Raw genomic sequence first — 26,091 nt, 5'->3', positions numbered from 1 at the left:
ATCCTGTAATGGTCTATGTTAGTCATTCCAATTACACTAATTGCTTCCATCTACACAGCTACAGTGTCTATCCATCTTTGTGTCGTCGTCAAATCTGTGCTCTGTCTCACACACACACACACACACACACACACACCTCCCCCCCCCCCGAGATTTTCACTCTCACTTCATCTCACACTGCCTCTGCACTTCAACCTCTTATTTTAACACTTTTTCCCCCAATGTGCCTGCCTCCTTATTTTCTCTTGTTTCCCATACCTGGGTAGGTGATAGATTGATTTTAAAATTCTCAAGCTCGTGATAAAAAAACTCACGTTCTCAGGATTATGTTTTTACTTGCACAGTTTGTCTTTTGCACGTTGGTTGTTTGTCAGCCTTTGTTTATGTGTAGTTTTTTCGTAGAGTTCTGTTGCATTTCTTTTTTTATCCTGGGAATGCCTGCAAGAAAATGAATCTCAAGTTAACACGTACAGTACATACTTTGATAATAAATTTACTTTGAAGTTGGAACCTCCATGGTCTCGCTTCTTCCTCTTTCCATAATTCTCCCCAGTGCCCCAACCCAAGATCAACACCCTCCTCTCACTCTGGGCTCTTGTTCTTCCTGAATTTTAATCCACCTACGTTCGTCACCAGCTTGCACCTGTCAAGACATAAAGATTTGGAATTTCCTCTATCTACCACCCTCTTTCCTCTATTTCTTTGTCCCACCCAAATAGTCCCTGCTTTCAGCCCATATCCCTCTAAGTTCCACTCCAGTGCTACTTGAAAGACACTATTGTACTGCCTCAACCACTTCCTCATTCCATCTATTCACTCCTGTCTCTGGTGTGGGGACGTGAAAAGGAAACCTGGATGGTAGTTTATCTTCCGGATACCTGGGTCCATGATGTTTCTGGACACATCCACAATATCCTGAGAAGGGAGGGTGAGCAGCCAGAAGTTGTGGTACATATTGGTACCAACGACGCAGGTAGAAAAAGGGAGGAGGTCCTGAAAACAGACTACAGGGAGTTAGGAAGGAAGTTGAGAAGCAGGACCTCAAGGGTAGTAATCTCAGGATTACTGCCTGTGCCACGCAACAATGAGGATAGGAATAGAGTGAGGCGGCAGATAAATGTGTGGCTGAAGAATTGGAGTAGGGGGCAGGGATTCAGATTTCTGGATCGTTGGGACCTCTTCTGGGGCAGGTGTGATCTGTACAAATTGAACGGGTTACACTTGAATCCAAGGGGGACCAATATCATTGTGGGCAGGTTTGATTGAGCTATTGAGAGTAGTTTAAACTAATATGGCAGGGGGATGGGAGCCAGAATGATAGACCTGAGGATGAGCCAGTAGATGATGGGTGTAACATGGATGTAAGGAAGGACAAGTCAATGACTGGGTATATATAAATGCAGGCAGAGCAAAGAGTTAAATTGTATCAGAGAGGCAAAATTCAAAAGGGCGAAGAATGCAGGACTGAAGGTGCTGTGAATAGCATTTGGAATAAGGTGGATGAACTCGTGACACAGTTAGGGATTGGTCGGAATGACATTGTGGGCATCACTGAGACATGGCTGAAAGAAGGCCTTGGTTGGGAGTTTAACATCAAAGGATATACTTTATAATGAAAGGACAGGCAGGAAGGTGGTGGTGTGGCTCTGTTGGTAAGAGATGCAATTACATCTTTAGAAAGAGGTGGCATAGGGTCAGAGAATGTTGAATCTTTGTGAGTGGAGTTAAGAAACTGCAAGGGTAAAAAAACCATTATGGGAATCATATATGGGCCTCTAAACAGCAGCCAAGATGTGGGGCTGAGACTGCAAAGGGAGCTGGAAAGAGCATGTAATAAGGGTAATGTCACAATTGTAATGGGGGACTTCAATATGCAAGGGAATTGGGAAAATCAGGTTGGTGTTGAATTGCAGGAGAGAGAATTTGTTGAATGCCTATGGGATGGCTTTTTAGAGCAGTTTGTGCTTCAGTCTACTTGGGGAAAGGTTATCTTAGATTGAGTGTTGTGTAATAACCCAGACCTTATTCGTCAGCTTTACATAAAGGAACCCCTAGGAGGCAGTGATCATAATATGATTCCATTTATACTGCAATTTGAGAGGGAGAAGCATAAACTACATGTATCAGTATTGCAATGGAATAAAGGGAATTACAGTGGCATGAGAGAGGAGCTTGCCCAGGGGATGACGGCAGATCAGAGGTGGCTGAAGTTTCTGGGATTAGTTCACAAAGTGCAGGATAGGTATATTCCGCAGAAGAAGTTGTTTGCAAATGGCAGGGGTAAGCAACTGTGGCTGACAAGGAAAGTTTAGGACTGCATAAAAGCCAAGAAAAGGGCATATAATGTACCAAAAGTGATTGGAAAGTTTTTAAAATCCAACAAAAAGCAACTAAAGAAGCTATAAGAGAAGAGATGAAAAGTAAGGGCAAAGTAGCCTATAATATAGAGCAGGATACCAAAAGTTTTTCAGTTATATAAAGAGTAAAAGGAAGGTGAGAGTTGATATTGGACCACTGGAAAATGATGCTGGTGAGGTTGTAATGGGGGACAAAGAAATGGCAGATGGACGTAATGAGTACTTGGCATCAGTCTTCACTGTGGAAGACACTACCTGTGTGCCAGAGGTCTGTGAGTGTCAGGGAGCAGGAGTGACTGCCATTGCTATTACAAAGGGAAAAGTGCAAGGCAAACTGAGAGGTCTTTAGGTGATTAAGTCACCTGGACCAGATGGACTACATCCCAGAGTCCTGAGAGAGGTTGCTGGAGAGATAACGGATGCATTGGTCATGATCTTTTAAGACTCACTTGATTCTGACATGCTCCTGGAGGACTGGAAAATTGGAAATGTCACTCCACCCTTTAAGAAGGGAGGAAGGCAAAAGAATAGAAATTATAGGCCAGTCAGCCTGACCTCAGTGGTTGGGAAGGTGTTGGACCCTATTGATAAATCAAAGTTAGTATGGTTTCTGTAAAGGGAAATCTTGCCTGACAAATCTGTTGGAGTTCTTCAAGGCAGTAAGAAGCAGGATGACAAAGGAGAGGGAGTGGATGCCATTTACTTGGATTTTCAGAAGGCATTTGATAAGGTGCCACACGTGACGCTGTTTAACAAGATTAAAATCCTATGGTATTGAAGAAAAGATACTGGCATGGATAAAAGAATGGCTGATAGGCAGAAGGCAGTGAGTGGGAATGAAGGGGGCCTTTTCTGATTGGCTGCCAGTGTCTAGTGGTGTTCTTTGGGCATCAGTATTGTTTGTCAATGATTTTAATAATGGAATTGATGGCTTTGTGGCAAAGTTTGCGGATGATATGAAGATAGGTGGAGGGGTTGGTAGTGCTGAGGAAGCAATGCAATTGCAGCAGGACTTAGACAAATTGGAAGAATGGGCAAAAAAGTGGCAGATGGAATGTTGGGAAATGTATGAAAACGCATTTTGGTAAATGGAACAGTAGTGTGGACTATTATCTAAATGGGGAGAAAATTAAAACATTAGAGGTGTAGAGGGACTTGGGAGTCCTCATGCAAGACTCCAAGAAGATTAAATCACAAGTTGAGTCTGTGATTTTAAAAAAGGCAAATGCAATGTGGCATTTATTTCAAAGGGAATAGAATATAAAAACAAGGAGATAATGCTGAGGCTTTATAAGACACCAGTCAGGCTGCACTTGGAGTATTGTCAACAGTTTTGGGCCCCTTATCTCAGAAAGGATGTGTTGTCATTGGAGAGAGTCCAGAGGAAGTTCACTAGGATGATTCCAGGAATGAAGGAGTTAACATATGAGGAGTATTTGGCAGCTTTTGGTCTGTACTCACTGGAATTTAGAAGAATGTGTAGGGATCAAATTGAACTAGAGGGCACCTTTTAGAACAGAAGTAAGGAGGATTTTTTTTTTGCCAAAGAATGTTGACAAGTTAACAAATCTCACGACACATGCCGGTGATAATAAACCAGATTTTGATTCTGTTTCTGTGAATCTGGAATGCTCTGCCACAGACTGCAGTGGAGGCCAATTCCATGTGTATATTTAAAACAGAAGTTGATGGATTCCTGATTGGTTGGGACATCAAGGGATATGGTGAGAGGGCAGGTGTATAGGGGTGAATGGGATCTGGGATCACCCATGATGAAATGGCAGAATGGACTCGATGGGCTGAATGGCCTCACTCTGCTCCTATGTCTTATGGTCTTATCTCTATGAAAATGTTGTCCCTTGGGTCCCATTTAAGACTTTCCCTCTCACCCTGAACCTTTGCTCCCTAGTTGCAGACTCCCCTACACTGGGGCATCCACCTTATGTTATAATTTTTGAGCACTTTTATTAGGCTGCCCCTCATTCTCCTGCATTCTAGTGAATAAAAGCATAGCCTGGCAAACCTCTCTTGTAGGTCCTCTAGTCCCGGCAACATCCTCAAATCTTTCCTGTACTATTTCTGGTTTAATCTCGTCTTTACTATAACAGGGTGACCAAAACTGTACCAAGTACTCCAAATGCAGCCTCACTTCATAGAACTGACGCATAATCTTCCAGCTCCTATACTCAATACCCTGATTGATGAAGGCCAGTGTGCTAAATATCTTTTTCACCACCTTGTCCACCTATGATGCCACTTTCAGCAAATTATGCACTTGTACTCCTGGGGTCCCTGTACCATTACACTTCCTGGTGCTCTACCATTCATAGAGTACAAAACAGTTCAGGTCCTTCAGCCCACAATGTTAGGTTGACCTTTTAACTTACTCCAAGATCAATCTAATCCTTCCCTCCCACATAACCCTTCATTTTTCTGTCATCTATGTCTTTTAAATACCCCTAATGTATCTGCTTCTACCACCTCCATTGGCAGGGCATTCTACTCACACAACACTTTGTGAACACAACAGACCTTTGACTTCTACCTTCCCTTTCCTCCCATCACCCCAGAGTTATTTCCCCCTTGTTTTAGCCAGTTCTACTCTGGGACAAGTCTCTGGCTGTCCACTCTTGTCTATGCCTCTTATTATCTTGTAACCTATCATAAGCTGTAAGCTGGTTTGACTTTCCAAATGTTCCAAAAGATTTTGAGAGGTTACAGAGGAGATTTACCAGGATGCTGCCTGGATTAGAGAGCATGTCTTATGAGGACAGGTTGAGTGAGATGATAAGAGGCATAGATCAAGAGGATAGGCCAGGATGGAAATGGGTAATATGAGGAGGCATACTTTCAAGGATATTGGAGAAAAGTATAGAGTGGAGGTCAAAGGTCTTTTTTTACACAAAGAGTGGTAGGTATGTGGAACACGTTGCACAAGGTAGTGGTAGATTTAAGAAACATTTAAGAAACTCCTAGATAGGTACATGGATGAAAGAAAAATGGAGGGCTGTGTGGGAGGGAAGGGTTAGATTGATCTTAGAGAAGGTTATAAGGTCAGGCACAACATCGCAGGCTGAAGGGCCTGTACTGTGTTGTAGCTTTCTATGTTCCAAAGAACACTTGCTGAAATCATCTTTTCCTGCATCAATGCTGAATCATTGGTTATGGGCGCAGCAAAGGGGTGCTAGCTCAGTAGTTTCAAAACAAGTCTGTTGCCAACAGATGCAGCAATATCAAGAATCCCATGTGGGGAGGAGGGAGAAATGTGACACCCAAGGTCGACCTCTTGGTCATTGCTTGGGACTATCATAAACTCAAAAGATAAATGGAGCAGAAAAAAGGAATTAGTGGATTAAGCTTGTAAATCTGGACAGTGTTTAAAATAAACATGAGATTCTGCAAATGCTGGAAAACTTGAGCAACACACACAGTTCCTGGAGGAACTCAGTGGATCAGGCAGCATCAATGGAGAGAAATAAACAGTCAACATTTCAGGACAAGACCTTCATCTGGACTGGAAAAGATGGGGCAGAAGCCAGAACACAAAGGTAGAGGGAGTACAGTCTGGCAGGTGATAGGTGAAATGGAAGGTGGGTTAGTTGGGGGGAACGATGTGAGAAGCTGAGAGGTGATGGGTGGAAGAGATAAAGGGCAGGAGAAAAAGAAATCTGACTTAACTGGACCTTCCTTTCTTACGTGCTGCCTGACCTGAGTTCCTGTAGCACTCGGTGTGTTGCTCAGAGTTAACATGGTACGGGTGTAGTGGGTGTCCAGGGAGGGGTAGCACCTCTGGTGAAGGGGCTTGTCATGTCCATTCTGGGGCAGCTCACTCACCTTTGGATCCCACCGGATACTCAGCTCTCACCTGTAGCTCCGAGTAGCTGTTTGCATGTGACAGCAGCCATACCCCAGTACACTGCTTCAACAGGCGGGCTAAAGCAGGTGAGAGTGTCCAGCAAGCCTCATAGCCCTAGTGAGCCCCTGTTCTAGCAGATGAGATCAACAGTGAGATCCAGAAAGGCAATTCTGGAGAAGCATTGAAGTAGTCATGGTCATCCACTGCAACTAAGGAAGAGCCCAGTCCGTGACAACTACTCGTACCACTGGACCCGAAGTTCCAAGGACAAGAGAGTGGAACTGCCCCAATGCAACCAACGGCTTTTCCACTTTAAAAACTCTCCCACACAGGTTGGATACGATAGGCAACCAAGGATATTTATGAGGTTTTGGAAGTAGCTGCTTATTATAGCCCTGGACAATGTTCTTGACCTAGAACTTGGGGACAGTTTTAGATGATAGGAACTGGGCCTTGCAATTAGGGAATTGAATATTAACAGCTGCCTGACCTGCTGAGTTTCTCCAGCATTTTGTGTGTGTTACTTTGGATTTCTCGTATCTGCAGAAGCTCTTGTGTTTGTGAACTCTGCAAATTAATCTTGCTTTTTATGTTATTCCTTCAGGTCTGATAACCAGCAGCCAATCGCTGGCTTATGCTATCAGCAAGTTTATCAGCGGAGTCCTCTCCGATCAGATCAGTGCCCGTCTGCTCTTCTGTTCTGGGTTATTCCTAGTGGGAGTGATAAATGTCGTCTTCTCCTGGAGTTCCACCATCACTGCCTTTACTGTGCTCTGGTTCTTTAACGGATTGGCACAAGGCTTTGGGTGGCCACCCTGTGGAAAAATACTGCGCAAGGTACCTCAATGCCATTATTATACCACAGCTTGCTCCTTACTGGGATCTTTCTTTACCATGCAGTTATAAGACCATAAAACGTACAGTAGAAGCAGAACTAGATCATTCGGCCCATCAAGTATGCTGCACCATTCGATTATGCCTAATTTATTTTCCCTCTTAACCCCATTCTCCAACGTTCTTCCTGTAACCTTTGACACCCTGACTAATCAACAACCTATTAACTTCTGCTTTAAATATACTCAACGACTTGGCCTCTACAGCTGTCTGTGGCAATGAATTTCACAGATTCTTCAGCCTCTGGCTAAAGAAATTCCTCCTCATCTCTGTTCTAAAGGGACGTCCCTCTATTCTGAAGTTGTGTCCTAAACTCTCCCATCATAGGAAATATCCCGTCCATATCCACTCTGTCTAGACCTTTCAATATTCAATAGGTTTCAATGAGATTTCCCTCATTCTTCTAAACTCCAGTGATAACAGGCCCAGAGACATCAAAAGTGCCTCATATGTTAACCTTTTTATTTTTGAGATGATTCTTATAAAACTCCTTTGGATCTTCCCCAATGCCAGCATATCTATTCTCTGATATGCGGCTCAAAATTGCTCCCAATATTCCAAATGTGGTCTGACCAGTGCTTTATAAAGCCTCAACATTGCATTTTTGCTGTTATGTTTCGGTCCACTTGAAATGAACGCTAACATTGGATTTGCCTTGCTTACCAACTAATCAACCTGCAAGTTAACCTTTAGGGAATCCTGCACAAGGACTCCCAAGTCCCTTTGCTTCTCAGATTTTTTAATTTTCTCCCCATTCAGAAATTAGTCTATGCTTTTACTTCTACCAAAGTGCATGACCATACACTTCCTGACACTATATTCCATCTGCCACTTTCTCCATTCTCATGTTCTGTCGAAGCCTCTCTGCTTCCTCAAAACAACCTGCCCCTCCAGCTATCTTCCACAGACTTGGCCACAAAGTCATCCATTCCATCACCAGATCGTTAACATAACATGAAAAGTAATGGATCTAATACCAACCCCCTGAGGAACACCACTAGTTATGTTTGCTTATCTAAGGTCACAAACTATTACTGGGATGTATGGGCCTCTTTCATGCAATATCTTCCACCTCAACAGTGATCTCCATTTGTACAGCGCCTTTAACATGCCCCAAAAAAATCAAATTGCTTCACTGAAGCATTAGCAACCAAATTTTATCCCAAGTCACAAATGTGATGTTTGGGCAGATGTCCAAAAATCTTGGACAATAAGCTGGATTTTTAGGAGTGTGTCAAAGGAGAAAAAAAATGGATAGGCGGGGTGGGGGTGGGTGGGTGCAGGATGAAATTTCTGATCTTGGGAGATGATGGCTATACACAAGTGTTAAAGCAGCAGTACCAATATTGCCAAAGCTTGCAAGGTCAGAGGAGGGGTTAAGACCCTTCAAGGGGTTCCTTAAAGAAATCCTAACAACTTTTCAAAGTCTTTTCTAGTTTTCATCCCAGGCTGCATCATTGTCTGGTATGGGGGTGGGGTGGAGGGGCTACTGCACAGGACCGAAAGAAGTTGCAGAGGGTTTAAATTTAGTCAGCTCTAAACTACCTAGGATGTCTTCAGGGAGCGGAGTCTCAGAAAAGCAGCATCCATTATTAAGGACCTCCCCTGTTACCATCAGGTAGAAGGCACACACTCAGCGATTCAGGAACAGCTTCTTCCCCTCTGCCATCTGATTCCTAAATGGACATTGAATCCTTGAACACTACCTCACTTTTTTTAATATACAGTATTTCTGTTTTTTGCACTTTTTTAAAATCTATTCAATATACGTATACTATAATTGATTTACTTATTTTTTTTTACTTTATTTTTTCTGTCTGCTAAATTATGTATTGCATTGAACTGCTGCTGATAAGTTAACAAATTTCACATCACATGCCAGTGATAATAAATCTGATTCTGATTTTGAAGCTCCATGGTTTGGTGGTTCCAGTCAGGTTAACAAAGAATCCAGCCCAAAGTTTTCAGTTCTCTATCAATAAGCATGCACTGGCTTGATTATTGAAATATGTTCAAAAGGCATTGCATGGGGAAATCCTTCTTTCTCTTCTCCCACAGAAGGCAGCACAGTAGCAAAATCGCTTTACAAGCCCAGCGATCACCGATTGTAGTTTGATTCACACTACTATTTGTAAGGGGTTTGTGTATTCTCCCCGTGACCACGTGGGTTCCCTCCGGGTGCTCCAGTTTCCTCCCACATTCCCAAGACCAACCGATTAGAGATAGCGAGTTCTGGGCATGCTATGTTGGCACTGGACATGTGGCAACATTTGCAGGCTGCCCCCACAATCCTCGTTGATATAATTTAATGCAAACAGTGCGTTTCACTGTTTGTTTCGAGGTACGTGTGACAAATAAAACTAATCTCTAATCCCTCATCTCATACTTTGTATTGGATTATTGTTGTTTTAAGTATTGAGGTCCAGTGAAAAGCTTTAATTCTGCATAGCATTCAGACAAAATGCACTGCTGCAGTTACGGAGAAAGTAGACAAATCAGGTGCAAGGGTCACAGCAGGATAGATTTTGGGAGATCATGTGTTCATCTTTTAGCATATGAGAGGTCCATTGAAGATTCTGATGGTAGTGGGATATTTCTACTGTCTATCCTCCCTCTATCCTTCTGGTCGCCTCACCATAGGAAGGATGTGGAAATCATAGAAAGGGTGCAGATGAGATTTACAAGGATGTTGCCTGGATTGGGGAGCATGTCTTATGAGAATAGGTTGAGTGAACTCAGCCTTTTCTCCTTGAGTGAAGGAGGATGAGAGGTGACCTGATAGAGGTGTACAAGATGATGAGAGGCTTTGATCATGTGGATAGTCAGAGGCTTTTCCCCAGGGCTGAAATGGCTAGCACGAACTGATAGGTCAATCTTCTTCCCTCCACAGACACTGAGTTCTTCCAGCAGTTTAGGTGTTGCTCCATATTTCACAACTTCCCAATTCTGAAAGTTCTTCATGTTGAAATGTTAACTGTTTCTTTTCCACCTGATAACAAACACGAGAAATTCTGCAGATTCTGGAAATCCAGAGCAACACACACAAAATGCTGGAGGAACTCAGCAGGTCAGGCAGCATTTATGGAAAGTAATAAACAGTTGACATTTCGGGCCAAGACCTTTCATCAATGCTAACTGTTTATTCCTCTCCATAGATGCTGCCTGAGCTGCTGAGTTCCTCCAGCATTTTGTGTGTGTTGCTCTCTTCTACAGAAGCTGCCTTAACTGCTGACTGTTTCCAATAAATTATGTTTATACTTTTATTCTATTCTATCACAAGCCAGGGATGATTATTTTATAAAACAAAATTGATTGAATTATTCTTAACATGCAAATCTGATGGAGTAGTAATGGATTGACCATGAATATTAAATATAACCCAAGCCAATTATCTTAATTTAATTTTAGCACCATTGCTACATTCTATGGGTAGCCTTCACAGTTCAGGGTAAGAGTTCAGAATGTGACATTTGATGCAGTAGTATTTTTAGAGGGACTGTGAGTTGCACATTCTGTGGCCTTGAAGAGATATTATCTACGCAATATACAGAGCTGAATGGTGCTGATTCCTAACTTGCTTACAGATTGATGTCACAGAGTCATAGAGCATAGAAACAGGCCCTTTGGCCCATCAAGTTTGTACTAAGGTATCTGGTACCAGTTCTAATCATCCCAGTAACATGGGTCTGCATCCCAAAGTCTAGTTTGAAGATTAAAGATTAGCTTTAGTTGTCATATGTATACTGAAACATTCAGTGAAATACACCATTTGCGTCAATGAATAACACGGTCCGAGGCTGTGCTGGGGGCAGCCCACAAGTGCTGCTGTGCTTTTGACACCAACATTGCATGTCCACAGCTTTCTAACCTGTATGCTTTTGGAATGTGGGGGGAAACTGGAGCACTCAAATGCAATCCACACAGTCAAAGTGAGAACATACAAACTCTTTACAGACTGTGGCAGGAATTGAACTGCCATCAATGATCACTGGTACTGTAAAGTGTTGCGCTAACTGTGCTGCCCTTTGACTATGTATTGTGTGCAGTAGAATTGTGGCTTTGATTTATGGACCTGGCTCTCCTGTATGCATTGCTAATGTTGTACAAAAAGTCTTGGTTTAATGTCATTTTCAGTTTTATCTTGTGTTTTAGGAAAAAATATTTCATCAATATAAAACATTTTATTTTAAAACATTTTTGAACAGAGCCTGACTGTTGATGAGTGTTTCTGCAATGGACTCCCTGCTTGATGCATCCATTGGGCCATCTAAGCCATTGAGCGATTTCCCAATGACAGGGCAGAGAAGCCTCAGTGCTAAATGAAATGTTCTCTAATTTATTCAGTGGGTGACTATATCAATTGGAACCACATGAAAGCAGAAAGCTGTGGATTTGGTCTCTGTAGATGTTTGGAACTGTTGCATACTTCAAAAGCTCCCCTAAGAATGCAGAGCCAGATAAATAAGGGTAAACTAGTGAATAAAGATAACCTTAATCTAAAATACCTTAAATCTTACTATGGCACTTAACCCTTCAATAGCTGAACAAATGCGATCCATAAATAGCCCATTAAAACAAAATTTATTCTTTGATTGCAAGCCCAGATCTGTGGATATTGTGAGCATCTATGAAGGGGAATAAATAGTCAACTTATCAGCTGAAGCCCATCATCAGGAATGGAAAGGAGGGTGGAAGATGCCAGAATAGTAAAGTGGGGGGGGGGAGGGGAAGCAGGTCAAGCTGGTAATAGGTGAAACCACGCGAGGGGGAAGGTAGGTGGGTGGGGTGGGGAGGATGGGGTGAAATGAGAAGCTGGTAAGTGATAGGTGAGGAGATAAAGGGGTGAAAAAGAAGGAATCTGATAGGAGAAGAGAAGGATGGGGAATGGAAAAAATTGGCACTCAGATGAGAAATAGTTAATATTGTTTATAATGCAAATTTTATTTAAGATCAAACTTTTAAATATTTAAGGGCAGCATGATAGTGCAGCGGTTAGCGTAGCTCTTTACAGAGCTGGCGATTGAAGTTCGATACCCGCTGCTGTCTATAAGGAGTTTGTACACTCTCTCCGTGACCACATAGGTTTCCTCCCACAATCCAAAGACATTTTGGTTAGGGTTAGTGAGTTGTGGACATGTTGCTTTGGTGTTGGAAGCATGGTGACACTCGTGGGCTGCCTCCTGGCACACCCACAGACTGTTTCACATCTATTTCACTGTTTTGATGTACATGTGACAAATAAAGATAATCTTTAAGTTACCTGTATACTCAATTTTAGAACTATAATGCTATTAAATTGCATTTTTAACTTATTAATTTGATTCACTGATACTCAGAAATGTTTCTTGAGTCAGTTTCTCCATGAAGCTTAGACTTTAAACAGGAGGTTTTCTGTGTTTTGTCCAAGTTGATCAATCAGAAGTTTTGGAAAGGGAAAAATGGAAACCAGCTGAAACCCCAGTCAGACCAAACTGAGGAAAACAAAATACTTGTGTTTACTGTAAAAGCTGCTGTATAATGTGTACATTCTTTTCCCTTCAGTGGTATGAACCAGCACAGTTTGGAACATGGTGGGCTGTTCTGTCGACCAGTATGAACTTGGCAGGCAGCCTTGGCCCACTCATCGCCACAACAATGGCCCTGAGCTACAGCTGGAGGGTCACCCTCACACTTTCTGGTTCCATCTCCATTGGGATTGCATTCCTGTGTTTGTTCTTTATAATTAATGAGCCTATGGATGTAGGACTACCCAACATTGAACCAGGCCTGAAGAAAGGCGGCAAGAAAGGTACTGTACTAAGACAACCTGGTAATTATCAGATTGGACTTGGTTTATGATTGTCACACGTACTGAGATTCAGTGAAAAACTTGTCTTACATACTGATCAGATCATTACACAGTGCACTGAGGTATAACAAGATAAAGCAATAACAATGCAGAATGAAGTATAAAAGCTACCAACAAAGTGCAGTGTAGATAAATGATGAGGTGCAAGATCATAACAAGGTACCTATAGATAGTGAAGTCCAGAGTCCCACTTATCATACAAGAGATCCGTTCAAGAGTCTGATAACAGAAGCGTCCTCGAGCATGATTGTGTGGCTAGATGTCCTCACATTTTGATACTCATATCTTGTGTGTGTGATGTGAACCCAGCCAGATCAGAAGAGCACAACTTGGCATTTTTTTTTATATAGTTTATTATACTTTAATACAAGGTAAAAAGTCAAAACAATATAAACAGTTATTTTATGGAAGATTTCAAAACACAAAGTAAGAGCTACAATTGTAGTTCCAGTTAATTAATTATTACCTTTTAACCTTAAATATATTTGCATATAATTCTGTTACCTTTAGCTAATTCCAAGCACAACCCCCTCCATCGATGAGACCATAAGACATGAGACAGGAAGTGGCCATTTGACCCATTAAGTCTGCTCTACCATTCCGTCATCACACGCAAAATGCTGGAGGAACTCAGCAGGCCAGGCAGCATCGATGGAAAAGAGTACAGTTGACATTTCGGGCTGAAAACAGGTTTCGTTACAGCTGCACCAACCAAGAATAGTGTAGAAATATAGCTATATAAAACCATAAATAATTAAATAATAAGTTAATCATGCCAAGTGGAAATAAGTCCAGGATCAGCCTATTGACTCAGGGTGTCTGACACTCCAAGGGAGGAGTTGTAAAGTTTGATGGCCACAGGCAGGAGTGACTTCCTATGATGCTCAGTGTTACATAATCGGTGGAATGAGTCTCTGGCTGAATGTACTCCTGTGCCTAACCAGTACATTATGGAGTGGATGGGAGTCATTGTCCAAGATGGCATGCAACTTGGACAGCATCCTCTTTTCAGACACCACCGTCAGAGAGTCCAGTTCCACCCCCACAACATCACTGGCCTTACGAATGAGTTTGTTGATTCTGTTGGTGTCTGCTGCCCTCAGCCTGCTGCCCCAGCACACAACAGCAAACATGATAGCACTGGCCACCACAGTCTCGTAGAACATCCTCAGCATCGTCCGGTAGATGTTAAAGGACCTCAGGAAATAGAGATGGCTCTGACCCTTCTTGTAGACAGCCTCAGTGTTCTTTGACCAGTCCAGTTTATTGTCCATTCGTATCCCCAGGTATTTGTAATCCTCCACCATGTCCACACTGACCCCCTTGGATGGAAACAGGAGTGATCGATGCCTTAGCCCTCCACATTGTGCAGATATTGTGGACAATAGTGCATTCAAAGCATAACCAAGCTTGCATTGCTCAGTGCCATGGTATCTAATTAACTTTCCTTCTTCAATAATCATTATCTGTACACAGGATCCACTGGTGATGAGAGCACTTTGAAAGAACTGTTGTTGACCCCGTATCTGTGGGTCCTGAATATTGGGTACTTGGTGGTGTTTGGAGTGAAGACCTGTTGCACTGACTGGGGGCAGCTGTTCCTCATTCAAGAGAAGGGACAAACTGCACTGATGGGTAAGCAGGCATTATGTAAAATGTAAATTCTGGGAAAATAATTTTTCTTTCCTGTGCTAACATTAGCATCATGTGCACATAATTTAACATGGGCACATCCCTCCCCACCATTGGTAGTATCTACAGAAGACACTGCCTAAAGAAGGCAACATCTGTTATCAAAGATCCACACTATCCAGGCCATGCCATCTTTTCACAGCTACCATTGGTCAGGAGGTATGGAAGCCTGAAGTCCCACACCACCAGTTTCAATAACAGCTGCTTCCCTTCAACCATTCAGTTCTTGAATCAATCGCCAAAACCCTAATTACTACAGTCTAGCAACACTGTGACCACTTTGATCACTTTGCACTAAAATGGTCTGTTATTTTTGTCTTAATTGTGTTCTTTCCTATAAAATTTGCATACAATTTGTTCAATTGATGTTTTTCGTGAATGTTGTGAATCTGATGCTGCTGCAAGTCGATTTCACTGCACCTGTGCACACATGTAGATGTACAGATGACAATAAAGTGGATCTTTCACATCCATTGTAGAGTGTCTCGGATTAGGGAATTGCTCTGGAACTGTACTTTTACCACTGAGGTTGTGTGAGACTAGACTGAAAGTTCATAGGTTAAGGGTGAAAGGTAAATATTTAAGGGGAAACTGAGGGGGATCATCTTCACTCAGAAGGTGGTGAGAGTGTGGAATGGGCTGCCAGTGCAAGTGGAGGAAGGGATTAGTCTTCAGAATCAGGTTTAGAATCACTGGCATGTGACGTGAAATTTGTTAACTTAGCAGCAGTTCAAAGCAATACATAATATAGAAGAAGAAAAAAAGTAAAAACAAATACATAAGTAAATCAATTACAGTATATGTATGTTGAATAGATTAAAAGGTCGTGCAAAAACAGAAATATATATTTTTTTTAAAGTGAGGTAGTGTTCATGGGTTCAATGTCGATTTAGGAATCAGATGGCAGAGGGGAAGAAGCTGTTCCTGAATCGCTGAGTGTGTGTCTTCAGACTCCTGTACCTCCTACAGAAAAGGGCAGGCCCTGGGTGCTGGGGGTCCTTAATAATGGACACTATCTTTCTGAGACACTGCTCCCTAAAGATGTCCTGGGTACTTTGTAGGCTGGTACCCAGGATGGAGCTGACTTGATTTACAACCCTCTGCAGCTTCTTTCGGTCCTGTGCAGTAGCCCCTCCATACCAGACAGTGATGCAGCCTGTCAGAATGCTCTCCATTGTACAACTATAGAAGTTTTTGAGTGTATTTGTTGACATGCCAAATCTCTTCAAACTCCTAATGAAGTATAGCCTCTGTCTTGCCTTCTTTATAACTACATCGATATGTTGGGACCAGGTTAGGTCCTCTGAGGATTAGTACATATTCCTTCAACTTGCCCTTCTTGAAGTCCACAGTCAGCTCTTACGTCTTAGTACCAGGTTGTTGCTGTGACACCACTCCACTAGTTGGCATATCTCACTCCTGTACGTCCTCTTGTCACCACCTGAGATTCTACCAACAATGGTTGTATCGTCAGCAGATTTATAAATGGTATTTGAGCTATGTCTAACCACACGATCATGTGTGTTTGGAGAGTAGAGCAGTGGGCTAAGTACACACCCCTGAGGTGCACCAGTGTTGATAATCAACAAGGAAGTTATCACCAATCCGCACAGATTGTGGTTTTCCGGTTAGGAAGTCAAGGATCCAATTGCAGAGAGGTACAGAGGCCCAGGTTCTGCAACTTCTCTATCAGGATTGTGGGAATGATGCTATTAAATGCTCAGGAGGCTAGTGCCCATGATAGAGCTGACTGAGTTCACAACTTTCTGCAGCTTATTTCAATCCTCCCAAACCAGACAGTGATTCAGTTAATGGTGGAGATACCACTCACCACTGTATATCTGTAGAAATTTGTGAGTGTCTTTGGTGACACACCAAATCTCCTCAAACTCCTAATGAAATTTAGCCACTGTCATGCCTTATTTGTTTGCATCAATATGCAGGGCCCAGGATAGATCCTCAGAGATATTGACAGCCAAGTACTTGAAATCGCTCACCCTTTCCATTTCTGATCCCTCTGAGTACTGGCGTGTGTTCCCTCATCTTACCCTTCCTGAAGTCCACAGTCAATTCTTTGATCTTACTGACACTGAGTGTAAAGTTGTTGCTGCGACAGCACTCAACTAGCTGATATATCTCGCTCATGTACACCCTTTTGTCACCATCTGAAATTCTGCCAACAATAGTTGTGTTGTCAGAAAATTTATAGATGGCATTTGAGCTGTGCTTCACCACACAGTCTGGGTGTAGAGAGCGTAGAGCAGTGGGCTAAGCACACACCCCTGAGGTGTACCAGTGTTGATCATCAGTGAAGTGGAGATGTTATTTCTGATGCGCACGAACTGTGGTCTTCTGATTAGGAAGTCGAGGGTTCTGTTGCAGAGGGAGTTACAGAGGCCCAGGTTCTGGAGCTTTCAATCAGAACTGTAGGAATGATTATGTTAAACTCAGAGCTGTAGTCAATAAACAGCATCCTGACATGGGTGTCCTGCTGATCTGAGGCTGTGCAGGGAGCCATTGAGATTGTGTCTGCTGTGGACCTATTGTGACAATAGGCAAATTGCAGTGGGTCCAGGTTCTTGCTGAGGCAGGAGTTCATTCTAGTCGTGACCAATCTCTCAAAGCATTTCATCACTGTACATGTGAATGCTGCTGGATTATAGTCATTAAGGCAGCCTGACATCAACATCGACCTCCGAGACAGAGATCACAGGGTAACTGGATGCTGCAGGGATTCTCATAGCTGTAGTTATATTCTCCCTTTCAAAGTGTCGTAAAAGTTGTTGAGCTCATCTGGGAGAACCATTCATAACATTCATTTCGCATTTCCCCCTCCCCCCACTACTTTCAAATCTCTTACTATCTTTCCTTTAGGTTAGTCCTGACAAAGGGTCTCGGCCCGAAACGTCGACAGTGCTTCTCCCTATAGATGCCACCTGGCCTGCTGTGTTCTACCAGCATTTTGTGTGTGTTGTTGTTACCATTCATACTATTTGGTTTCACTTTGTAGGAAGAAATGCCTTGCAAACCATGCCAGAGTTGCCGTGCATCTGATGTCACCTCCAACCTCATTCAAAATTGTCTCTTGAAATAGCCCTCCACAAGTCATACCTGTTTTTCTTGTACAGACCTGGATTACCAGACTAAAATGCCACAGATCTAGCCCTCAGCAGACGACGAACCTCCTGATTCATCCATGGCTTTTGGTTTGGGAATGTACAGCAAGTTTTCATAGGCACACACTCATCCACACAGGCTTTAATGAAGTTGGTGACAACTGTGGCATACTCATCCAGACTCGAAGATGACTCCATGAATACAGTCCAGTCCACTGATTCAAAGTAGTCCTGTCAGTGCTCCTGTGCTTTCCCTGTCCATACTTTCTTGAACTTCACTACTGGTGCTGCAGTCTTCAGTCTCTGCCTATACTCAGGGAGTAGAAGTACAGCCAGGTGATCAGACTTCCCCAAGTGAGGGTGTGGAATAGCATGGCAGGCATTCTTGATCTTGATCACTCTTGACCATTGTTGGCAGAATTTCAGATGGTGATGGAATGGTGTACAGGAGTGAGATATACCAACTAGTGGAATGGTGCCGCAGCAACAATCTGGCACTCAGTGTCAGTAAGACGAAAGAGCTGATTATGAACTTCAGGAAGGGTAAGTCGAGGGAACAGAAACCAATCCTCATAGAGGGTTCAGAAGTGGAGAGAGTGAGCATTTTCATGGTCCTGGGTGCCAAGATATCTGAGGACCTAACATGGTCCTAACATATTGATGCAGCTATAAAGAAGGCAAGACTGGCTATATTTCATTATGAGTTTGAGGAGATTTGGTTTGTCACCAAAAACACTCAAAAGCTTCTACGAATGTACCATGGAAGCATTCTGACTGGTTGCATCACTGGGGGGGGGGGGGGGGGGGGCTACTGCACAAGATCAAAACAAGTTGCAGAAAGCTGTAAAATTAGCTCCATCATGGGTACCAGCCTTTGTAGTATCCAAGACATCTTTGAACAAGAAGGATTCGGAACAAGAAGGCAGCGGGAGAGCACCTAAAGATTTCCAGCGGGAAGACATTTTGAGTTCTCGGGGGAAGAGAGAGGCCAGACTGCGCAGGTCAGGTACAGTATCACGGCGACAGAAAGGGAGGACGCTGCAGAGGGAGTGTCCATGGAGTCAGTCTGGGTGGAAGTCAGAAATAGGAAGGGATCAATCACTGTGCTGGGAGTAGTTTATAGGCCCCCAAATAGCCCTCGGGACACCGAGGAGCAGATAAGCAGGCAGATTTTAGAATGGTGCAGGAAATATAGGGTTGTAGTTATGGGTGATTTCAACTTCCCCCATATTGACTGGCACCTCCTGAGTGCAAGGGGGATAGATGGGGCTGAATTTGTCAGGTGTGTTCAAGAAGGATTCCTGACACAGTATGTGGACCAGCTGATGAGAGGAGAGGCCATACTGGATCTAGTTCTGGGTAATGAACCTGGTCGGGTGACAGACCTCTTGGTGGGGGAGCATTTTAGTGAGAGTGACCATAACTCCCTTAGCTTCAGCATAGCTATGGAAAGGGATAAAATCAGACGAAATGGTAAAGTGCTTAACTGGGGAAGGGCTAACTTTGAAGGGATGAGGAAGGAACTAGCGAGAGTAAATTTGAAACAGATGTTCAAAGGGGAAAGCACAGCAGTAATGTGGGAGAAGTTTAGGGACCACTTGAGCTGGGTTCAGGATAGGTTTGTCCCACTGAGGCAAGGAAAAAATGGTAGGAAAAGGGAACCGTGGCTGACGAAATGTGAGGCAACTCATCAAGAGGGAAAAGGAAGCATATGCTAGATATAAGAAGCAGAAAGTAGGAGGGGCTTATGAGAAATACAGGATAGCCAGGAAGGAGATAAAGAAAGGACTTAGGAGAGCTCGAAGGGGGCATGAGAAGGCCTTGGCATGTAGGATTAAGGAGAACCCCAAGGTGTTCTATGCGTATGTGAAGAATAGGAGGATGATGAGAACGAAGGTGGGACCGCTAAAGGATAAAGAGGGCAACATATGCCTGGAAGCGGAGGAGGTTGGGGAGGTCACAAGTGAAAAGGATCTTGATTAGGATGAGGTTGAAGTAGAGTGGCCCTGTGTGCTGGACAATGTGGAGATTAGGGAAGAAGAAGTGCTGGATCTTCTTAAAAACATTAAGATTGATAAATCCCCAGGGCCGGATATGATACACCCCAGGTTGTTGTGGGAATTGAGAGAAGAGATCACAGGAGCATTAGCTATGATCTTTGAATCCTCTTTGGCTCGGGAAGTTCCGGAGGACTGGAGAATGGCAAATGTAGTTCCCTTGTTTAAAAAAAGTAACAGGGAGAAACTTGGGAACTATAGACTGGTGAGTCTTGCATGTGTGGTATGCAAACTACGGGAAAGGATTCTTAAGGATAGGATCTACGAACATTTGGAGAAATACAGTCTACTCATGGATAGTCAACATGGCTTTGTGAAGGGAAGATCATGCCTCATGAGCCTGATTGAGTTTTTTGAAGAGGTAACAAAAGAAATTGATGAGGGTAGGGCAGTGGATGTGGTCTACACGGAATTTAGCAAAGCATTTGACAAGGTCCCTCATGAGAGACTCATCCAGAAAGTCATGAGGCATGGGATAAGTGGAACTTTGGCTGTTTGGATAAAAAATTGGCTTAAAGGAAAAAAGCAGAGGGTAGTTGTGGAAGGAAAGTATTCTGCCTGGAGGTCGGTGACTAGTGGAGTGCCGCAGGGATCTGTCCTGGGACCCCTGCTATTTGTGATTTTTATAAATGACCTGGATGTAGAGGATGTAGAGGTGGAAGGATGGGTTAGTAAGTTTGCGGATGACACGAAGATTGGAGGAGTCGTGGATGGAGCTGTAGGTTGTCAAAGGTTACAAGAGGATATAGACAGGCTGCAGAGTTGGGCAGAAAAATGGCAGATGGAGTTCAATCCGGACAAGTGTGAGGTGATGTATTTTGGAAGGACAAACCAGAAGACCGAGTACAGGATTAATGGTCAGTTACTTAAGAGTGTGGATGAACAAAGGGACCTTGGGGTTCAAATCCATACATCCCTCAAGGTCGCTGCACAGGTTGATAGGGTAGTTAAGAAGGCCTGTGGGTTGCTAGGCTTCATTAACGGGGGATTGAGTTCAAGAGTAGAGAGGGCATGTTGCAACTCTACAAATCTCTGGTGAGACCTCACTTAGAGTATTGTGTTCAATTCTGGTCACCTCATTATAGGAAGGATGCAGAAGCTATGGAGAGGGTGCAGAGGAGATTTTGCCTGGATTGGAAAACAAGTCTTATGAGGCAAGGTTAGCAGAGCTGGGACTTTTCTCTTTGGAGCGTAGAAGAATGAGAGGGGACTTGATAGAGGTCTACAAGATTATGAGAGGCATAGATAATGTGGATAGTCAGTACCTGTTTCCCAAGGCACCTATAGCAAACACCAGAGGGCATATGTACAAAATTAAGGGAGGGAAGTTTAGGGGAGACATCAGGGGTAAGTTTTTTACACAGAGGGTTGAGAGTGCCTGGAATGACTTGCCAGGGATGGTGGTGGAGGCTAAAACATTAGGGGTATTTAAGCCTCTTGGACAGGCACATGGATGAAAGAAAAATGGAGGGTTATGGGGTAGTGTGTGTTCAGTACAATTTTTCTAAGGATTATATGGGTTGGCACAACATGGAGGGCTGAAGGGCCTGTACTGTGCTGTAGTGTTCTATGGTTCTATCTTCAAGGAGCAGTGCCTTAGGAAGGCAGCGTCCATTGTTAAGGATCCCCACCACGCAGGACATGCCTCTTCACACTGTTACCGTCAGGAAGGAGGTACAGAAGCTTGAGGGCACACACTCAGCGATTCAGAAACAGCTTCTTCCCCTCTACTATCCAATTCCTAAATGGACATTGAACCCATGTACACTACCTCACTACTTTTTTATTTCAGTTATTTTAGACAATAAGACATAGGAGCAGAATTTGGCCAATTGAGTCTCTCTGCCATTCAGTCATGGCTGATCCATTTTTCTCCCCCTCCTCAGACCCATTTCCTGGTTCTTCTACCCGTAACTTTTGATGCCATATCCAATCAAGAACCTATCCAGCTCTGACCTAAATACATCCAATGACCTGACCTCCACAGTTGCACGTGGCAACAAATTCCACAAATTCACCACCCTCTGGCTAAAGAAATTTCTCCGCATCTGTTTTAAATGGATGCCCCGAAATCCTGAGGCTATGCCCTCTTGTCCTAGACTCTCCCACCATGGGAAACATCCTTTCCGCATCTACTCTGTCTAGGCCTTTCAACGTTCGAAAGGTTTCAATGAGATCCTTCTAAATTCCCGCAAGTACAGACCTAGAGCCATCAAACGTTCCTCGTATGATAACCCTTTCATTCCAGGAATCATCCTTGTGAACCTCCTCTGGACCCTCTCCAATGCCAGCATATCTCTTTGATGAGGAGACCAAAACTGTTCACAATACTCAAGGTGAGGCCTCACCAGTGCCTTATAAAACCTCAGCATCACATCCCTGCTCTTGTATTCCAGACCTCTTGAAATGAATGCTAATATTGCATTTGCCTTTCTCACCACTGACTCAACCTGCAATCTGCACAAGGACTCCTATGTCCCTTTGCATCTCAGATTTTTGAATTTCCTCCCCATTTAGAAAATTGTTTTCACATTTATTTCTACTACCAAAGTACATGACCATGCATTTTTCAACATTGTATTTAATTTGCCACTTTCTTGCCCATTCTCCTAATATTTGTTATCCTACCTGTTTCCTCAACACTACCTGCCCCTCTACCAATCTTCATATCATCTGCAAACTTGACAACAAAGGCATCTTTTCTATCTAAATCATTTATATACAGCATAATAAGAAGTGGTTCCAACACCAACCACTACGGAACACCACTAGTCAACAAGGATCCTTTTATTCCCACTCATTGCCTCCAACCTAACAGCCAATAATCTAACCTTGTTAGTAACTTTCCTGTAATACCATGGGCTTCTAACTTGGTAACCAGCCTCATGTGTGGCACCTTGTCAAAGGCCTTCTGAAAGTCCAAATATACAACATCCACTACACCCCTTTAATCTATCCTACTTGTAATCGCCTCAAAAAATTCTGGCAGGTTCGTCAGGCAAGATTTTTCCTTAAGTAAACAATGCTGACTTCATCCTATCTTGTTCTATATCACCAGGTACTCCAATCACCTCATCATTAACAATTGACTTCATTTTCCCAACCACTGAGGTCAGGCTCACTGGTCTATAATTTCCTTTCTTCTGCCTCTCTCCCTTCTTGAAGAGTGAAGTGACATTTGCAATTTTCCAGTCCTCTGGCACCATGCCAGAGTCCAATGATTTTTGAAAGATCATTTCTAATGCCTTCATAATCTCTAACGCTGCCTCTTTCAGAACCCTAGGGTGCAGTTCATCTGGTTTGAGTGACTTATGTACCTTTAGGTCTTTCAGCTTTTTGAGCACCTTCTCCCTTGGAATAGTAACTGCACTCACTTCTCTTCCTTCACACACTATAACATCAGGCACACTGCTAGTGTCTTCCACAGTGAAGACTGATGCAAAATACTAATTTTCTTCATCTGCCATCTCCTTGTCCCCGTTATTATTTCTCCTGCTTCATTTTCTACAGTCCTATATCCACTCTCATCTCTTTTTACTATATTTAACATATTTGAAAAAGCTTTTACCATCCACTTTTGATATTATAGAACATAGAACAGTACAGCACATTACAGGCCCTTCTGCCCACAATGTTGTGCCAACCCTCAAACCCTGCCTCACATATAACCCCCCGCCTTAAATTCCTCCATTTTCCTGTCTAGTAGTCTCTTAAACTTCACTAGTGTAACTGACTCCGCCAGTGCATTCCACACACCAACCACTCTCTTCCTCTTTTATCCCCCTTGAACTTCCCTCCCCTTGCCTTAAAGTCATGTCCTCTTGTACTGAGCAGTGGTGCCCTGGGGAAGAGACGCTGGCTATCCACTCTGTCTATTCCTCTTGATATCTTGTACACCTCTATCATGTCTCCTCTCATCCTCCTCCTCTCCAAACAGTAAAGCCCTAGCTCCCTTAATCTCTGATCATAATCCATACTCTCTAAACCAGGCAGCATCCTAGTAAATCTTCTCTGTACCCCTTCCAATGCTTCCACATCCTTCCTATACTGAGATGACCAGAGCTGGACACAGTACAAGTGTGGCCTAACCAGAGTTTTCTAGAGCTGCATCATTACATCATGTCTCTTAAACTCTATCCCTCGACAAATGAAAGTTAACACCCCATAAGCTTTCTTAACTACCCTATCTACCTGTGAGGCAACTTTCAAGGATGTGTGGACATGTACCCCCAGATCCCTCTGCTCCTCCATACTACCAAGTATCCTGCCATTTACTTTGTACTCTGCCTTGGAGTTTGTCCTTCCAAAGTGTACCACCTCACACTTCTCCGGGTTGAACTCCATCTGCCACTTCTCAGCCCACTTCTGCATCCTGTCAATGTCTCTCTGCAATCTTCGACAATCCTCTACGCTATCTACAACACCTTTGTGTCATCTGAAAACTTGCCAACCCACCCTTCTACCCCCACATCCAGGTCATTAATAAAAATCACGAAAAGTAGAGGTCCTAGAACAGATCCTTGTGGGACACCACAAGTCACAACCCTCCAATCTGAATGTCCTCCCTCCACCATGACCCTCTGCCTTCTGAATCCACCTGGCCAAACTTCCCTGGATCCCATGCCTTCTTTCTTTTTCTTTTCTTTTCTTTTTCAATCTTTTTATTGAATTTCATATATAAAAGAAACATAATATAATAATAAATAGGTTATAAATACATAAGACTTGAATTGAATTAGTAGTAGGATAACAATATCCCATTAAAATATCAACATAGAAACATAGTGCATTATCAATCAAGTTTATAATAATTATATGAAAAAAATAAAAACAATCATCAAAAGAAAAAGAAAAAATTAAAAAATACAGGCAAAAATATAAAAAAAATACTAAACTAAACTAACATGGGCAATAATAACAGTTTATTTGTATATGATAGTGCCAAAAACTCCGGAACTCCATACCTGAACAAGGATAAGTAAAGAGAAGGTCTGGAAGAGGCCAAATTAATTCATATGAAAATGTCGAATGAACGGTCCCCAAGTTTCTTCAAATTTAATTGATGAGTCAAAAATAGTGCTTCTAATTTTTTCCAAGCTCAGAAGAGAAATAGTTTGAGAGAACCACTGAAACGTGGTAGAAGGATTTACTACTTTCCAATTTTGTAATATAGACCTTCTGGCCATTAATGTTACAAAAGCAATCATTCGTCTAATTGAAGGGGAAAACTGATTATCATCCTCATTTGGTATACCAAAAATTGCAGTAATAAAATGAGGTTGTAAATCGATATTCCAAATTGAGGAAATGGTAGCAAATATGTCCTTCCAATAGTTATGTAAAGTGGGACATGACCAAAACATGTGGGTCAATGAAGCCACATCTGAATGACATCTGTCACATTGAGGGTTAATATGAGAATAGAATCGAGCAAGTTTATCTTTAGACATATGAGCTCTATGTACAATTTTAAATTGTATTAAAGCATGTTTAGCACATATAGAAGAAGAATTAACCATTTGTAAAAATTTTTTCCCATTTTTCTATTGATATATTATATTGAAGTTCTTTTTCCCATTCTTGTTTAATTCTACCTGATATTTCTGGTTGTATCTTCATAATCATATTATAAATAAAAGCCACTAATCCCTTCTGATAGGGATTTAAGGTAAAAATCATACCTAAAAAGTCCATTGAAGTTGAATTGGGGAAGGATGGTAGAATTTTATGTAAAAAAATTTCTAATTTGTAGATATCTAAAAAAGTTAGATTTAGGTAACTCAAATTTGTTGGAAAGTTGGTCGAAAGACATCAAACTACCTTCAAAGAAAAGATCACGAAAACATTTTATACCTTTCCTTTTCCATATGCTAAAGGCTTGATCTGTCAAAGAAGGTTTGAAAAAAAAATTAAGTAAAATAGGGCTATCAAGAACAAAGTTTTTCAGAGTAAAAAATTTACGAAATTGAAACCAAATTCGTAAGCCTTCTAACTTTCTGAATAAGCATACCACGTGGAACCTTGTCAAATGCCTTACTAAAATCCATATAGATCATATCCACTGCACTACCCTCATCTATATGCCTGGTCACCTCCTCAAAGAACTCTATCAGGCTTGTTAGGCACAATCTTCCCTTCACAAAGCCATGCTGACTGTCCCTGATCAGACCATGATTCTCTAAATGCCCATAGATCCTATCTCTAAGAATGTATTCCAACAGCTTTCCCACCACAGACTTAATGCTCACTGGTCTATAATTACCCGGACTAT

At 42.5% G+C, this 26,091-nt stretch overlaps 1 protein-coding gene across 4 annotated transcripts in view; it reads left to right on the top strand.

Moving 5' to 3' along the window:
* The window catches only part of slc37a4a (solute carrier family 37 member 4a), a 69,315-nt gene that overhangs the window by 13,881 nt on the left and 29,343 nt on the right, over nucleotides 1-26,091 (top strand). For all 4 annotated transcript variants that reach the window (XM_059956792.1, XM_059956794.1, XM_059956793.1 and 1 more), the window contains 3 exons: nucleotides 6,818-7,050; nucleotides 12,649-12,895; nucleotides 14,432-14,590. In XM_059956792.1, coding sequence (XP_059812775.1) covers nucleotides 6,818-7,050; nucleotides 12,649-12,895; nucleotides 14,432-14,590 — 639 coding nt within the window. The remainder of the gene's footprint in view (nucleotides 1-6,817; nucleotides 7,051-12,648; nucleotides 12,896-14,431; nucleotides 14,591-26,091) is intronic.

Source organism: Hypanus sabinus, chromosome X2 (assembly GCF_030144855.1).
Source record: "Hypanus sabinus isolate sHypSab1 chromosome X2, sHypSab1.hap1, whole genome shotgun sequence".
NCBI lineage: Eukaryota > Metazoa > Chordata > Chondrichthyes > Myliobatiformes > Dasyatidae > Hypanus > Hypanus sabinus.
The sequence above is the reverse complement of the archived record's forward strand: the minus strand, read 5'-3'. Positions and strand labels throughout refer to the sequence as shown.